This window comes from Salvelinus sp. IW2-2015, linkage group LG23 (assembly GCF_002910315.2).
Source record: "Salvelinus sp. IW2-2015 linkage group LG23, ASM291031v2, whole genome shotgun sequence".
Taxonomy (NCBI): Eukaryota; Metazoa; Chordata; class Actinopteri; order Salmoniformes; family Salmonidae; genus Salvelinus; species Salvelinus sp. IW2-2015.
Window position 1 is genome coordinate 11,593,143 of NC_036863.1, and position 17,300 is coordinate 11,610,442.

The following is a 17,300-nucleotide window of genomic DNA, read 5'->3' on the forward strand; positions in this document are numbered from 1 at the left end:
AATGAAGGGCCTGCATTAAACACATTGAATTGAAATTGTATCATTGTATTTTTTATTAAACTAGGCAATTCAGTTAAGAACAAATTCTTATTTACAATGACTGCATACCAAACCCTAACCCGGACGACGCTGGTACAATTGTGCGCCGCCCTATGGGACTCCCAAACACGTCTGGTTGTGATACAGCCTGTAATCGAACCAGGGTCTGTAGTGACTCTTCTAGCACTGCCTTAGACTGCTGCGCCACTCGGGTATTGGCATGGAGCATAGCCAGATAACATACAGTAGGTCAACTCATATTCTGTTCTTCATATGTTTCTTTAGACCTGATTGAGTATATCAAATTGATTTATTATACTATATGCAGCGAGTATGCCTGGAGATGCTAAACGTGTTTATGTTAATTAACGGGCAATTATGGTGAGACCAGCAGTCTTTTTGCATGACAATAACCGGCTGACAAAATGTAATGTCCGCCTCAGCCCTACTTGCGTCTACTTATTTTATTGTTCTCCACTGCTCCAAATAGGTATATGATAGTGTGACAGTGTCTGTCTATTTTAGTGACGTGATCTCCTATGCAATGAACAAATCACGCCAGCAATTAAGACAGACTGTCAACAACTTGATCACTAATTGGCTGAGGGAGTTGCATGAATAACTTTGGAAGGGCAAGTCATGACATAAGGCAGTCTGTCTTATTACTTGTTCTTCTCCTAACGTCTTGATTTTCTTTGTCCTACAGGCCAGAGGGGAAGGTGCTGGAGACAGTAGGAGTGTTTGAGGCTCCCAAACAGCAGGGGAAATATGAAACAGGACAGGTGAGAGGGTCTCCAACCACAACTCCATATTTCACTTCACATTAGAGACTAACAATTTTACATGAGGGTTCCCAAGGGATCTGCCTTAGGACCATAGCAATAAAATTACTAATTATATAGCTAATTCAATTTCTATGATGAGCAAAACTGTGCCAACCTGGCAGGGTTTTCTATTTACTCAACTGTTATACTCAATGCCCAGCTATTCCACACACAGCCTTAAGTTTGTCTGCCTCTCTCCCCAGTTATTCTTGCACAGTGTGTTTGGCTACAGAGGGATCGTGCTCTTCCCCTGGCACGCCCGCCTCTACGACCGCGACGTCACTCCTGCGACGGAGAGGTGATGACACCACCTCACACGGTCACCCATGTCTCCGCAACACCTGTCTGCTTAGCGTGCTTTTCACTGTCTGGAATGCCACCCTATTCCCTATATAGAGCGCTACTTTTGTAGTCCACTAGGCCTATATAGTGAGTAGGGTGCTATATCAGATGTAGCCATAAGATCCAAACATGTCACAGGCAGTTTGTAAAGGAAATGGATTGGAGTTATGTTTTTGTTTGGAAGTGGTCTAGCTCTCGTTGACTGGTTATTCTTCATTGACACCTTTCCTCTGCTTGCTTTCTGCCCCCAGTAAGTCTACGGAACCCCCTGGGGCACACCGGTCTAAAGAGGTGAAAGGGAAAACTCACACATACTATCAGGTTCTGATAGACACCAGGGACTGTCCCCACATTGTGAGTATCTGACCCAAAGGGAATTGCCAGGGACCTCATATGATATTATCGTTCTATATGTATTGTGACTCAATATTGTGATTTGGTGTTCCAAACATATTGCTCACGACATGTCCGTTGCAGAGAGACGAGGGAGAAAACAAGTTTTTATCAGTCAGGGAAATTAAAGTGTTGTAAACATGTTGGCTCACTATTTAAGGAGCTAGAGAACAAGCTATAGAATTTAAAAAATATTTGCATTTTGGCCCAGGTACACCTGACTAGTGCAAACATAATACTACCTACAATTTTTTTCTTCTTCTTAAAGATACTTGGAATCTCAAATCAATTTCGTAGAAAAATAATATTGCGATATGTAACGAGATTCCCTCCATCACTATTGTCTATATCACACACCGCAAAATGATGGTAACTTTCCCAAAACTCCTAGGTTTTCCACAAACCCTGGTTGTTCTGATTTTGCAACCCTAATCGTCTCCTTATAAATGGTCTGTGTCTGTCAGTCTCAGAGATCACAGACTGAGGCGGTGACGTTTCTGGCCAATCACGATGACAGCAGGGCGCTTTATGCCATTCCAGGTGAGTCAGATGTAACGCATTAGACAAGTTATTTTAAGTGTTGCTAATACATAGTTACTGTCGCACAAAGGAATTAATGCACTAAGCTAACTCTCGTTCTCACTCTCTCAGGGCTGGACTATGTGAGTCATGAAGACATCCTGCCCTACAACTCCACAGACCAGGTCCCCATTCAGCATGAGCTGTTTGAGCGTTTCCTCCAGTTCAATGCCTCCAAAGGTACTACAAACCAAAAGGCTTTTTGAGTGTTTTCAGTCAGTTAGCCAGTAAACGCAATGCGTATGTATGAGAACTTGTTGGCAGGTAAATCCCAAAGTTTCAAATGTGACTGTTGCGCTGTGACCCGTTCTCCAGTTCCCCCATTCATACCACGGGACACGCTGCAGGCGTGGCAGGAGAAGAACCACCCATGGCTGGAGCTGTCGGACGTGCACCGTGAGACCACTGAGAACATCCGCGTTACTGTTATCCCCTTCTATATGGGCATGAGGGTACGCCCCACACCACTTCTCTAAACTCTAAAGGGAATAAAGAATCAGGGTCACGTTCAGCACAACATTGCAGAAGAAATTTCATGAATAGAGCTGACATGATTCCCTTTCTAGATGTCAGAGGCATGTTCTTCTACATAACATACAGTGAGCTCAAGTATTGGGACAGTGAATTTTTTTGTTTTGGCTCTTCTCCAGCACTTTGGATTTGAAATTATGTGATGACTATGAGATTAAAGTGAAGACTTTTTAGGGTATTTTAATCCATATCAAGTGAACTGTTTATAAATTACAACTCTTTTTGTTCATAGTCCCCCCCCCATTTTAGTGGAACAAATGAATTGGAACAAATTCACTTGTGTGTATTAAAGTAGTAACAAGTTTAGTATTTGGTCCCATATTCCTTGCACCCAATGATTACATCAAGCTTGTGACTCTACAAACGTGTTGGCTGCATTTGTTTATTTTGGGTGTGGGTGAACAGATTATTTTGTTCCCAATAGAAATTAATGGTAAATAACATTGTCATTTTGGAGTCACTTTTATTGTAAATAAGAATACAATATTTCTATGCTACCATGATTACGAATACTACTGAATGAATGATGAGTGAGGAAGACCATGTACAAAAAGGGATGTAATTTCTTAACTGTTCTGGATGTTCTGGATATGGATGAAAATACCCCCAAATTAAAGCTGACAGTCTGCACTTTAACCTCGACGTCATTGTATCATTTGGCGTACAGTCAAAACAACATGTGTAACTGTCCCAATACTTTTAGACCTCACTGTATTTCTATCTGAATGTTCCACAACTCTGCCCTGCTGAATGTGCCCCAGTCATGATTAGAACCTGTTTGTATGTTTGATTATGTATGTCATTTTCTCTGTCAGGAAGCCCAGAATTCCCACGTATATTGGGTAAGTGAAAGAAGCTGCCACTGATAACTGTAGCCTAGCGACTGTTGTAACTGTGTGCTAGCAAACTGTCAGATTATGAGGAAACAATTATATTCACTTCAGTCCATTTCATGGTGTTCTTTGGGCTATAAACAGGGATGTTTGGGTGTTGCTGTCATTATTATTTAGACTCTCTGAATCTAGCTACAATTTTAGCCATACAAGCTAGCTTCCCATTTCCATAGAAACCGCCGATTGTGCTGGCGTACCTGCATACTACTGTAGTCAGTGTGCATCCAAAATGCCACGCTATTCTTTTTGGAGTGCACTACTTTGACCAGAGCCTCACGGGCCCTGGTAAAAAGTAGTGCACTACATAGGAAATAGGGTGGCATTTCAGACGGACCAGAGTGGTTTCCGTTGGCTCACTGCTCGGTCTGTGTGTGTGTCAGTGGCGGTACTGTATCCGTCTGGAGAACATGGGGGAGGAGGTGGTGCAACTGAGGGAGAGACACTGGAGGATCTTCAGCCTCTCAGGCACCCTGGAGACGGTCCGGGGCAGAGGAGTGGTGGGACGGGTGAGTCGGGCTGCTTTCAATAAATCTTTCCTGATTCCTCACATCCTCTCCTTTTCAAAATATATTGGAGAAGGTCAAAAAAAGTGTGGTAAAGACTTGTCTACCAAATGATACCCCCTCACTGTGTGTAGGAGCCAGTGTTGTCCGAAGAGCAGCCTGCCTTCCAGTACAGCAGTCACGTCTCACTGCAGGCACCCAGCGGGCACATGTGGTGAGTCTTGCCAAGAAACGCACACACGCACTGTGAAACACCTGCCCGTTGTTGTCAAAAAGTAGACACTTTAGGGCCTCCCGGGTGGCGCAGTGGTCTAGGGCACTGCATCGCAGTGCTAGCTGCGCCACCAGAGTCTCTGGGTTCGCGCCCAGGCTCTGTCGCAGCCGGCCGCGACCGGGAGGTCCGTGGGGCGACGCACAATTGGGCTAGCGTCGTCCGGGTTAGGGAGGGTTTGGCCGGTAGGGATATCCTTGTCTCATCGCGCTCCAGCGACTCCTGTGGCGGGCCGGGCGCAGTGCGCGCTAACCAAGGGGGCCAGGTGCACGGTGTTTCCTCCGACACATTGGTGCTGCTGGCTTCCGGGTTGGATGCGCGCTGTGTTAAGAAGCAGTGCGGCTTGGTTGGGTTGTGCTTCGGAGGACGCGTGGCTTTCGACCTTCGTCTCTCCCGAGCCCGTACGGGAGTTGTAGCGATGAGACAAGATAGTAATTACTAGCGATTGGAATACCACGAAAATTGGGGAGAAAAGGGGATAAAATAAAAAAAATAAAAAAAAAAAGTAGACACTTTGTACCAGCAGAACACGTATGGCAGAATGTCACACAAGTGGTAACCATTTTTTGTTCCTCCTGGTCCAAGTAACCTACTATGATGGCAGGGTTTATTTCCACCCTAAAATGAATACTAGCCTAATCAACATAATGGACAATATGTGCAATATAGCAAACATCAGGCAGAATTGTAAAACGGTTCATTAGGTGCCAAACAGAAGAAAAATGTACTGAAAGTACCTCAACTTTCACCCTATCTGGACTATGCAATTCCAGATTCCCCCAAAGTTACCAGAATTTTGCAAACCTAGTAGAGATTAGTATGGTTGAGCTTTAGCAGCACATAGTTCGGACTCTTGTCTTTATGGGAACTGACATTGGCTACTGCATTGTGTGTGTGAGCTATCTCTTTTCAATCATCCTTAAATGGAATTTCAAGTATGGCTCTGAGCTCCAATGAACAAACACACTTTGTTTGTGGTTAATAGGCTCTGCAAACTTCTTCAAGTTTTCTGACTTGCGATATCGGGCAATTTATTTACATAATTTGGCCAGGTTTGCCCACTCTGTGCCAGGTTTGTTGTATTAGTTGATGAGGGACACACTGTGCGTGTGTATATATGTAAGTAAATTGGTATGTTTGTGTAGCATACTGTAGAAGCATGAATATTGTCAGTGGAAACGGTAGTAGTAAAATTACCCTAGTCGTAGTAGAAGCTGAAGTAAGCTAATTGTAGGAGCAGTAGTAGTTGAAGTAGAATACTTGGGAAGCTAGTAGTAGAAAATGAGTCACAGCAGTACTACTGTAGGACTCTGGACTGGGCAGTGGCTGGGCAGGGCAGAAGGGGCTCGGACTCTGACGATGCCTGTCGTTGTCTTTTGACCCCTGCAGGGGTTCCTATCGGCTCGAGAGGCCCAACGGCACCTTCTTCGACGTCCGCATCCCGCCCTTTTCCCTCGAAAGCAAGAAAGACGATACACCCAACGGCTTCCTGCCCGGCCCTTTCACCTCATTGGCCTGAGTCGAGCCATGCCATCCTCCAAACTGCTCCACCCACACTCATCACCCTCTTCAAAGCCTGCCCCTGTCCTGTTCACCACCCATTCTCCTCTCCACATAGGCTGTACCACCTAATCAACAACTGTAGCCCCTCCTGCCAACACAAATGCCCTAGGCTCTTGGATCGATGTCAAGACTAAGTCATTGGGAAGTGTGAATGTGACTCTACGCCAAACCTTGCAGAGAGCCCTGTGGAGCTAAGCATTGTGCACATACCCGGGGACTACCTTGTCTGCACTACATCTACAGTACCACTAGTAGGATTGTGTGGCACTTCAATAGTGACCTTTGCTCTGGTAGCACATGGCGGTGTGGTCAAGACCGGTGCGGTCTGTGGTTCTCTAATGAAAAGTAGTCTATCCAACATTTAGTCAGCCGCCTAGACGAGTCAATACTCTTAAATTGCTTCCTTTTCTCCTCCAGTCTCCTGCCCTTCAGTACAACTCCTATGGCGTAAAGGGCTAGGTTTCTGCCATCCTGTTTTTCACCAGTCATATGCAGGGCAGGCTCAGCAGTGGATGCGGAAAGGAAACCATCAGACTATTCTGACTTTTGCATCTATTCTGAGTTTTGCATCTATTCCAGACTGATAAGACTTTTAGACACTTGAAACTATTAGGCCTAATACTGTTAGACTATTTTTGACTAGGCCAGTGCCGGTTTGACTGAAAAGGACAAACCGAGTAGAAGCTCAGGCTGAGAGGATCACAAACATGGTATTCAGTATCCTACTGAGCGACTCGTTCTGTTTTTGGATCATCTCTTTACATTTCCAATGGTACATTAGTTTAAAAGAAAATGTTATTTGAGTCTGTGCTCTAACACGTTTCCCCAGACATTTTAAGACCATTTCTCGCCAAACCATAGTGAATCAATAAGTATAACTCATTGTGAATGAAACACTATCTATTATGTTTTGTTGGTCAACCACATACTGTGTGTACACAAATGAAGAGCAGTTGACTGTTTGCAATGAGGAACATGAGTATAGTGTTTTATATGAACGTCATAGCACCTATAAAAGTCTGTTGCTTAACATCTTCCTAAACGCCGCTCATAGTAGAGACCTACTCCCAAAAATAACCGAGGGCCTTGATCAGACAGTGACTACATAATCTGTGTTTTCTACTCCCTATCAGTGCTGTACTTATCAGGACCTCAACCCTCTAACACAGAGGCAGCAAAGCTGTGACGTAGTACACGACTACTAGTTATAATCATGTTGCTTTATTTATCACATGAGCTGTTAAGGGGAAGTTCAGTATTTTACAACTTAATGTTAAATGGTTCCTCACCCTGAAAGTATGCTGCATGACCCTATCACTTCCATTTTTGTGTTGGCTGTTTAAAGAATTTAACCAGGGATTATAGTTTCTCTTGGGCCAGAGACTACTTTCAAGATCTAACATTAAGTTGTTAAATATTGTACATCCCCTTTTAATGATGGAATCCGCATTAGGGGTAACAGCCCACTGTCTGCCCCAACACCTTTGTTTTGTTTTGTGGATGAAACGGAGGTGAGGTGCGTCAAACTGTTTGTTCATTTGTAGTAACGTTTTTATTGTAATATCCAAAACGAACGTGGCAGATTCACTATTAAGGATTCCCGCTTTAATTTGTGCTGCTATGATATGATCACAGCTGATTCACTGCTGATCAAATAGCCAGTCACTAATCAAAGATGTGCAATTACTAGATTGTTCAATCAATGGCAGACATTTGAAGTTGTTGTCAATGTGTTACTGTATATCTAGTAATTTCATGGTGACTTAAGTATTCATGCTTGTCTTTTTGGCACTTTCCTGTATCTCCAGTAAAGGCAAGGCATTGACACACAGTGACCCCAACCAAGGTCACGTATATATTTTTTCATGTTAATTTATACTTTATGATGTGTGTATGTGTGTGTGTGTGTGTGTGTGTGTGTATATATATGTATAAACAATTTTATGTGACGGAATCAGTCTTGTATAGCATTAATGTGGCTGAAGTGACACGGATTAGTCGATGCATTTGAATGGAAATGTAAAAATTTGTGTTAATGTGACTGGCTAAATGAATCAGTGTAAGGATTTGTGGACTTCAGTTTGGGAATCCTAAATAAACACTTCTGTGAATCATTGAAATTGTTCCGTCTATCACTATCTAAGTGTACTCCCATTTTAATCTGCATGCATTAGGGGCGGACTGGGACCACAAATCGGGCATTTCTGAGAGTCATTATTTTATTGCCGACCATTTTGATTGATTGGCCATTTGGAGCCAGTATCTGAAAAGGGACAGCAGCCAAATTATCATTCTATGCAAAAATCATAATGTTAATTAACAGGCACATGGGCCCGGCTGCCACTTTTGTTCATTTTAACAAATGTTTTCCCCCAATTTTAGACCTGCTCACTTTTGTGTCTAGTCTTTTTCATTTGTTCTGCATTACATCCACTAGCAGGTCCTGATGTGAGGATGGCACTGTGGCCAAAACAGAGTTGATAACACTGAACTTTATAATTTATTATTTTTATGTTGAATGTTCAACAGCATTTTTGACTCAGGATTCACACATGGAAACATGCTTTGTTGGCACTGGCAGAATAGGTCCCTTTTAGCTTTTCGGTGAGATGTTACTGTTGTAAGTCTGTTAGACTAGACAGCATGCTGTGGCTGTGCTAGATACTGTATTTCTGTGGCTAGCGGCAACAGTGGTACAGGCTACTACAGTCTAGTACAGGGATGGGCAATTCCAGTCCTCAAGGGCCTGATTGGTGTCAGTTTTGTCCCAGCTAACACACCTGACTCCAATAATCACCAAATCATGATCTTCAGTTTAGAATGAAATTTGCAATCAGCTGTGTTTGCTAGCAATGGAGGAAAGTGACATCAATCAGGCCCTCGAGGACTGGAGTTACCCACCCCTGGTCTAGTACCTCAGCAAAACTTTTCATATCACAGGGACTGAAGCCATCTCCTCTGAGTGAGTGCGAAAGAGAATGCGCCGCCATATCCTTGTTGAATTTAATTGATTTTCAAAAATCTTTTTTTTTCCTGCGCCTGCTGATTGGTATTTTCCGCCTTCTGCAGGGGGACTTTTACTTGCCAACGGGCTAATGGCGGCGCCATGTTCGAGGTGGCCATCCCCTCCTTCTCCCTGGAGCGCCACGGCCGTAGGGACAGCCCCTACTCCTTCCTCTTCTGAGAGAGGGGGGGGAAGAGAGAGCGAGAGAGAGACTGTCTGCTGGGAGAGACAGGCTGCCACTACTGGCCCCTCTTCTTTATGGTGGAAATGGACCCAGGCTCAGTGTTTCCCCCCCACATTTGTGTTTTATCTCTTCTCCTCAGGGACTTTATTTACACTTTCACCTTTAAGGCAATCCTTTATGCATGCAGCCAGAGGTCCGATATTAGTCAAGTTACACACCTCACACTGAGGTTGTGTAAAGCGGTTAAAGACATGCGGTGGCACATTGGCGACTAAGTATTTTAATTGTTTTGTACCTCACGCTTTGGGCTGGATGTTTCAATGTGTAGGTCATCCCTGCATAATCAATGCACAGAATTACTGTCTTACCTCAATTAGCCACGAAATCCCGAGTTTGAAAGAGACGCGCAGCTGATCTTCCAGAAAAACATTTTCCCCCACGTGGGCCAGCCCCCTAGCAATTTGAGTTCTAGCCAATGAGCTTCAGCCCCTTGCCAGAGTGTTGCCATTTGAGTGACGGCTAGCAAGATGCACATACAGCCGAGCGAGAGGGAGCAAAGACAACGTGCACATGGTGCCTTCAGAAAGTATTCACACCCCTTTATTTAACTAGGCAAGACAGTTTAAAATGTAAAATGACGGCCAAACACGGACGATGCTGGGCCACCCTATGGGACTCCCAATCACGGCCGGCTATAATACAGCCTGGATTTGAACCAGGGACTAGTGACGTCTCTTGCCCTGAGATGCAGTGCCTTAAACCGCTGCGCCACTCAGTACAGAGATGGGGTAGTCATTTACACTGAAATTTGTTCAAAGATTTTACTGAGTAACAGTTCAATTAAGGAAATCAGTCAAATGAAATGAATGCATTAGGCCCTAATCTATGGATTTCACATGACTGGGAATACAGATTGGTTGTGCAAACCCACAGTTCCATCAGCTGCCTGGGTGGCTGGTCTGATGATCCTGCTGGTGAAGAAGCCTGATGTGGAGGTCCTGGGCTGGCGTGGTTATACATGGTCTGCGGTTGTGAGGCCAGTTGGGATGTAATGCCAAATTCTCTAAAATGACGGAGGCGGCTTATGGTAGAGAAATTCTGGCAACAGGTCTGGTGGATATTCCTGCTGTCAGCATGCAAATTGCAGATGTGGAATTGTGTTGGGTGACAACTGCATGTTTTAGTGCGTTATTGGCCCCAGCACAAGGTGCACCTGTGTAATGATCATGCTGTTTAATCAGCTTCTTGATGTGCAACACCAGTCAGGAGGATGGATTATCTTGGTAATGGAGAAATGCTCACTAACCGGTATGTAAACAAATTTGTGCACGACATTTGAGAGAGAGACGCCTTTTCTGCATATGGAAATTATCTGGGATCTTTTATTTCAGCTCATGAAACATGGGACCAACAATTTTACATGTTACATTTATATTTTTGTTTATTATAAAAATCGTGTTAAATACTTGCACAGAGTGAGTCCTGTAACTTATGTGACTTGTTAAGCACATTTTTACTCCTGAACTTATGCAGGCTTAACATAACATGGGTTGAATACTTATTGACTCAAGACATTTCAGCTTTTCATAAAAAAAATATGTAATTCCACTTTGACATTGTGTGTAGGTCAGTGACACAATCTCAATTTAATCAATACAAATTCAGTCTGTAAAACAAAATGTGGAGAAAGTCAAGGGCTGTGACTACTTTCTGAAGACGCTGTCGTTGCTTACCTTTTTTATTATAGGCTACTGCTCAGACACTTTTTTTTTAAATGACGTTTAAAATGTATGGTTTTCATTTAAAAGCTTCATACCACACGTTTGTGTTTTAACACTCAAATCACTTCTACATAGCTCTGTTTACATTTATCCAGCATATATGAATGTTTTCTTTTTAGCTTTTCAACATAGTGAAATAAAATTAACTACAAGTTTGGACAAGATGAGCACACTTTCAATTTCTTTTCTGTTCCTTCAGTGGACCTCCTTTACCTCTGTAACCTACCTCTCAAACTGTGACTACTTGACTCCTGTAGTATACTCTCCAACAGACCTCTCAAACACGTATTTTTAACAGTAAAAATATATTTCTTGCTCAGTGATATTAAAGCTGGAGTTCTTAATAGTGAAACTGTCCCATCTGCCTGATATTACAACAAAGTTACTGCAAACAGCCCCACCTCCCCGGACATCATTGCACGTGCAATAGAACAGCAGCATACTGTATGTAGTGATGATTTTTTTGTTGTTATTATTATTACGATCCACGACTCTCCCCAGCTCTGCTTCGTCAACAAAACAATAACAATGGCCGTGGGGTGGACAGTGGTGCTGTTTCACCATACTGCGAATTCTATCTTTAAGATGGTTAAGAACCAATGGAAAGAAGTCTGGTTTGAGAACTATAGCTGTTTTAAAATTGTATGTGATGTTTGCAGCATGGGAGTGCATGTGGCTGCATCCTGTTACCTGGGAAATTGCCTCGTCACTTTGAATGTCATCAGGGATAATTCATTGACAGTGCTGACAGTCTGTATTGGGTAATAGTCATCTCGGAAACTATTCGTAATCTTCTGTGAGCGCTGGCCTCCGGACAACTTTTCGTACATCTGCCCACAAAAAAATTAAGAAATAGTCTGAATATTTTAAAGGGTCACAATGAGAAAACATTACATGATGTTATCAAGTACCCAGAGCACTTATAAACTTAACTAGTGTTTTAAATAGACATTTGTTCTTATTATGACTTGGGTGATGTGGGCAGTTTGACTACCCGACAAGTTGTAACCTAGGAGGGTATGCGACTGGTTCAAAGCCTCCAGTACTCTCACACCGTTTTTATCTGGTAACTGTTGTACACTGCAGTGTAACATAAATATTAGATGCCTTTTAAAAACTGATGTTATGTATTTATTTTCATATTGTGAACAGACGACATTGGCATGTGAAACTTGCCCCATATTCTCCTTCACGTTATATACAGGATAGCTCTGAATGGGATTTTAAGTCATTCTGTAACTAATAAACATGTCAAAGTGACTTCATATCTGCTTATTCTTTTTGTCCGTAAGTCTCGACATACAACTGTGATGGCCAGTTACTGAAGAATTTGTCCAATGGCCTGTCATAGTAATTGTGTATAAATTTTGCTTGTTTTTGATAAAATGCAGACCTAATTTTAACTCTGAAGTGGGTTTTTTTCAGGATCTCGTCACAGTATCTCTGGGCATTCATTTTTACTATTTTCTACATTGTGGAATAATAGTGAAGATGTCAAAATTATGAAATAACGCATATGGAATAATGTAGTAACCAAGAAAGTGTTCAACAAATTGAAATAGATTTTAAATTCTTCAAAGTAGCCACCCTTTGCCTTGACAGCTTTGCACACTCTTGGCATTCTCTTGGCATTCTCTCAACTAGCTTCATGAGGAATGCTTTTCCAACAGTCTTGAAGGAGTTCACACATATGCTGAGCACTTGTTGAGGTTGGGTGATTGTGGAGGCCAGGTTATGATTCAGCACTCCATCACTCTGCTTGGTCAAATAGCCCTTACACAGCCTGGAGGTGTGTTGGGTCATTGTCCTGTTGAAAAACAAATGATAGTCCCACGAAGCGCAAACCAGATGGGATGGCATATCTGTGCAGAATGCTGTGGTAGCCATGCTGGTTAAGTGTGCCTTCAATTCTAAATAAACCAGACAGTGTCACCAGGAAAGCCCCCCCCCCCCACACACACCATCACACCTGCTTCACGGTGGGAACCACACATGCGGAGATCATCCGTTTACCTACTCTGCGACTCGCAAAGACACGGCAGTTGAACCAGAAATCTCAAATTTGGACTCATCAGACCAAAGAACACATTTCCACTGGTCTAATGTCCATTGCGCGTGTTTCCTGACCCAAGCAAGTCTCTTCTTATTGTTGTCCTTTTTAATAGTGGTTTCTTTGTAGCAATTCAACCATGAAGGCCTGATTCACAGTCTCCTCTGACTGTTGTCATTTTACGTAAACTCTGAAGCATTTAGTTTGGCTGCAATTTCTGTGGCTGGTAACTCTAATGAACTTATCCTCTGCAGCAGTGGTTTCTGTCTCTTCCTTTCCTGTGGCGGTCCTCATGAAGCTGAAACTCATCATAGCGCTTGATGTTTTTTGCGGCTGCACTTGAAGAAACTTTAAAAGTTCTTAATCTTCCGCATTGACTGACCTTCATGTCTTAAAGTAATGATGGACTGTCGTTTTCTCTTGCTTATTTGAGGGGTTCTTGCCATAATATGGACTTGGTCTTTTTACAAAATAGGGCAATCCTCTGTATAGCACCCCTACCTTGTCACAACACAACTTATTGGCTGAAACACATTAAGAAGGAAAGACATTCCACAAATTCACTTTTAACAAGGCACATCGGTTAATTGAAATGCATTCCAGGTGACTACCTCATGAAGCGTTTTGAGAGAATGCCAAGTGTGTGCAAAGCTGTCATCAAGGCAAAGGGTGGCTACTTTGAAGAATCTAAAATATATTTTTGATTTGTTTAACACTTTTTTTTGGTTACTACATGATTCCATATGTGTTATTTCATAGTTTTGATGTCTTCATTATTATTCTACAATGTAGAAAATAGGATAAAGAAGTGTGTCCAAATTTTGACTGGTACTGTATATGTTACGAATTACCATTCGTATTATGTTACGAATTACCATTCGTATTATGTTACGAATTTGCAAATGTACGATATGTTACGGAATTCTAGCTAGGTGGCTAACATTAGCTTGGCTAGGTGTTACGATTAGGTTTAGGTTAGGGAAGTTTTAGCTAAGTAGTTGCAAAGTTTACTAAAATGGCAACGTTGTCCGTGATGAGATTCGAAGTCGTAACGTTTGGGTTGCTAGAATTTAGAATTTTGTGCTGTCTTATGTAACCATACCAAACGTAACATTTTTTTTATTTTATTTTTATTTCACCTTTATTTAACCAGGTAGGCAAGTTGAGAACATGTTCTCATTTACAACTGCGACCTGGCCAAGATAAAGCAAAGCAGTTCGACACATACAACAACACAGAGTTACACATGGAGTAAAACAAACATACAGTCAATAATACAGTAGAAAAATAAGTCTATATACAATATGAGGTGAGATAAGGGAGGTGAAGGCAAACAAAATGTATATATAAATAAATAAAAATATAATACAAATATAAAAAAGGCCATGGTGGCGAAGTAAATACAATATAGCAAGTAAAAACACTGGAATGGTTGGTTTGCAGTGGAAGAATGTGCAAAGTAGAGATAGAAATACTGGGGTGCAAAGGAGCAAAATAAATAAATACAGTAGGTAAAGAGGTAGTAGTTTGGGCTAAATTATAGATGGGCTATGTACAGGTGCAGTAATCTATGAGCTGCTCTGACAGCTGGTGTTTAAAGCTAGTGAGGGAGATAAGTGTTTCCAGTTTCAGAGATTTTTGTAGTTCGTTCCAGTCATTGGCAGCAGAGAACTGGAAGGTGAGGCGACCAAAGGAAGAATTGGTTTTGGGGGTGACCAGAGAGATATACCTGCTGGAGCGCGTGCTATGGGTGGGTGTTACTGTGACCAGTGAGCTGAGATAAGGCGGAGCTTTACCTAGCATAGACTTATAGATGACCCGGAGCCAGTCTGGCGCCCGAATATGTAGCGAGGGCCAGCCGACTATAGCATACAGGTCGCAGTGGTGGGTGGTATAAGGTGATTTGGTAACAAAACGGATGGCACTGTGATAGACTGTATCCAGTTTGCTGAGTAGAGTATTGGAAGCTATTTTGTAGATGACATCGCCGAAGTCGAGGATCGGTAGGATAGTCAGTTTTACWAGGGTAAGTTTGGCGGCGTGAGTGAAGGAGGCTTTGTTGCGAAATAGAAAGCCGATTCTAGATTCGATTTTGGATTGGAGATGTTTAATATGAGTCTGGAGAGTTTACAGTCTAACCAGACACCTAGGTATTTGTAGTTGTCCACATATTCTAGGTCAGAACCGTCCAGGGTAGATGCTAGTCGGACGGGCGGGTGCGGGCAGCGAACGGTTGAAAAGCATGCATTGGTTTTACTAGTGTTTAAGAGCTGTTGAGGCCACGGAAGGAGTGTTGTATGGCCTTGAAGCTCGTTTGGAGGTTTGTTAACAGTATCCAAACAAGGGCCAGATGTATACAGAATGGTGTCGTCTGCGTAGAGGTGGATCAGGGAATCACCCGCAGCAAGAGCGACATCATTGATATATACAGAGAAAAGGTCCGGACAACAGGCCCTCCGATTTGACACACTGAACTCTGTCTGTGAAGTAGTTGGTGAACCAGGCGAGTCAGTCATTTGAGAAACCAAGGCTATTGAGTCTGCCGATGAGAATACGGTGATTGGCAGAGTCGAAAGCCTTGGTCAGGTCGATGAAGACGGCTGCACAGTACTGTCATTTATCGATGGCGGTTATGATATCATTTAGTACCTTGAGCGTGGCTGAGGTGCACCCGTGATCACCTCGGAAACCGTATTGCACAGCGGAGAAGGTACGGTGGGATTCGAAATGGTAAGTGATCTGTTTATTAACTTGGCTTTCGAAGTCTTTAGAGAGGCAGGGCAGGATGGATATAGGTCTATAACAGTTTGGGTCTAGAGTGTCACCCCCTTTGAAGAGGGGGATGACCGCAGCAGCTTTCCAATCTTTAGGGATCTCAGACGATATGAGAGGTTGAACAGACTGGTAATAGAGGTTGCAACAATGGCGGCGGATAGTTTTAGAAATAGAGGTTCCAGATTGTCTAGCCCAGCTGATTTGTACGGGTCCAAGTTTTGCAGCTCTTTCAGAACATTTGGGTGAAGGAGAAGCTGGGGAGGCTCGGGCAAGTAGCTGCTGGGGGGACAGAGCTGTTGACCGGGGCTGGGGTAGCCAGGAGGAAAGCATGGCCAGTCATAGAGAAATGCTTATTGAAATTTTCGATTATCATTGATTTATCGGTGGTGACCGTGTTACCTAGCCTCAGAGCAGTGGGCAGCTGGGAGGAGGTGCTCTTGCTCTCCATGGACTTTACAGTGTCCCAAAACTTTTTGGAGTTAGAGCTACAGGATGCAAATTTCTGTTTGAATAAGCTAGCCTTTGCTTTCCTGACTGACTGCGTGTATTGGTTCCTGACATCCCTGAACAGTTGCATATCGCGGGGACTATTCGATGCTTTCCAAAAAAGGAAAGGTCATAGCGTCACCTTGTGGCCTCAGTGGAAAACGACTATGACTGATGAACAGTGAAACGGACTAAGGGGCTTTGTCCATAATGCTTTGGATCGTCTCTGAGACTGCTATGTAGGACAGGACAACAGACACTCAACATCTATTTCTATGCTCTAATACCATTCTCCATGCACTATAATTTACAACTTGATAAGAGCTCTAGGTAAGTGAGTAATCTGTTTTGGATAACGTAATTGTAAATATAAATTGTTTTATATTTATGCAGGATTTGTATAGCCTTTCAACTTGCAGGAATGGGCACTCATGTCTTAATGGTAGGCTACCCCGACTTTCTCAGTTTCCTATTTCTATTCTGTAAAAATATTAGCCGCTATCAGTATCGACCGTCAGTAAGTAATCCTAATAAGCAAACATATTTAACTGCCAATTTACTGTTAGTTCCTTTCAGTTGGTATAGTCTACATTATCATGACATTTAATTACATTGTTTCGTTTACCTTAATTTGCTTCCTCTGTAAACGCTGTCACGGCCGTGTGGTTGTTGCTGAGGATCATTAGTAACAGTTGATAATATAAAAAAAAAGACATGTTGGCTAATTAAACTGTTATGGAGCGCAGACCAATCCATAAGTTTGAAGCCGACGCATGGCGCAATACTTGGCCTTGTCCTCATACAGTTCCATGGTTAGTACTGGCAATATACGAGGCGTACTGTTGGCAATATACGAGGCGTACTGTTGTACACTTCTCCCTGTTTTTATTTCAATGTACACTAATCTTACAACATTACAATGGGTTGAACTAAATGTTGCAATTTTCAGAATTAATCAAACCACTAATTAATTTTGTGCATAAAGGCGATTCAAACAAGTTTTTTATGATTCATAAATACTTTCCTAAATCTTTTTTATTTATTTACAAATTGGTGCTGAAACAGAGATAGCTTTCTTTCAT

At 42.6% G+C, this 17,300-nt stretch overlaps 1 protein-coding gene across 2 annotated transcripts in view; it reads left to right on the forward strand.

Moving 5' to 3' along the window:
• Nucleotides 1-9,209, forward strand: part of LOC111950302 (polymerase delta-interacting protein 2) — a 28,708-nt gene extending 19,499 nt beyond the window's left edge. The window contains exons 2-11 of one of the 2 annotated variants that reach the window (XM_023967771.2): nucleotides 746-821; nucleotides 1,067-1,161; nucleotides 1,457-1,559; nucleotides 2,063-2,138; nucleotides 2,250-2,357; nucleotides 2,493-2,629; nucleotides 3,524-3,550; nucleotides 3,982-4,107; nucleotides 4,239-4,318; nucleotides 9,008-9,209. In XM_023967771.2, coding sequence (XP_023823539.1) covers nucleotides 746-821; nucleotides 1,067-1,161; nucleotides 1,457-1,559; nucleotides 2,063-2,138; nucleotides 2,250-2,357; nucleotides 2,493-2,629; nucleotides 3,524-3,550; nucleotides 3,982-4,107; nucleotides 4,239-4,318; nucleotides 9,008-9,122 — 943 coding nt within the window. In that variant the 3' untranslated portion in view covers nucleotides 9,123-9,209. Of the gene's footprint in view, nucleotides 1-745; nucleotides 822-1,066; nucleotides 1,162-1,456; nucleotides 1,560-2,062; nucleotides 2,139-2,249; nucleotides 2,358-2,492; nucleotides 2,630-3,523; nucleotides 3,551-3,981; nucleotides 4,108-4,238; nucleotides 4,319-5,764; nucleotides 6,570-9,007 lie in introns of those variants that run through there. The other variant, XM_023967770.2, reaches the window with a different exon arrangement.
• The last annotated feature ends 8,091 nt before the right edge of the window (nucleotides 9,210-17,300 follow it).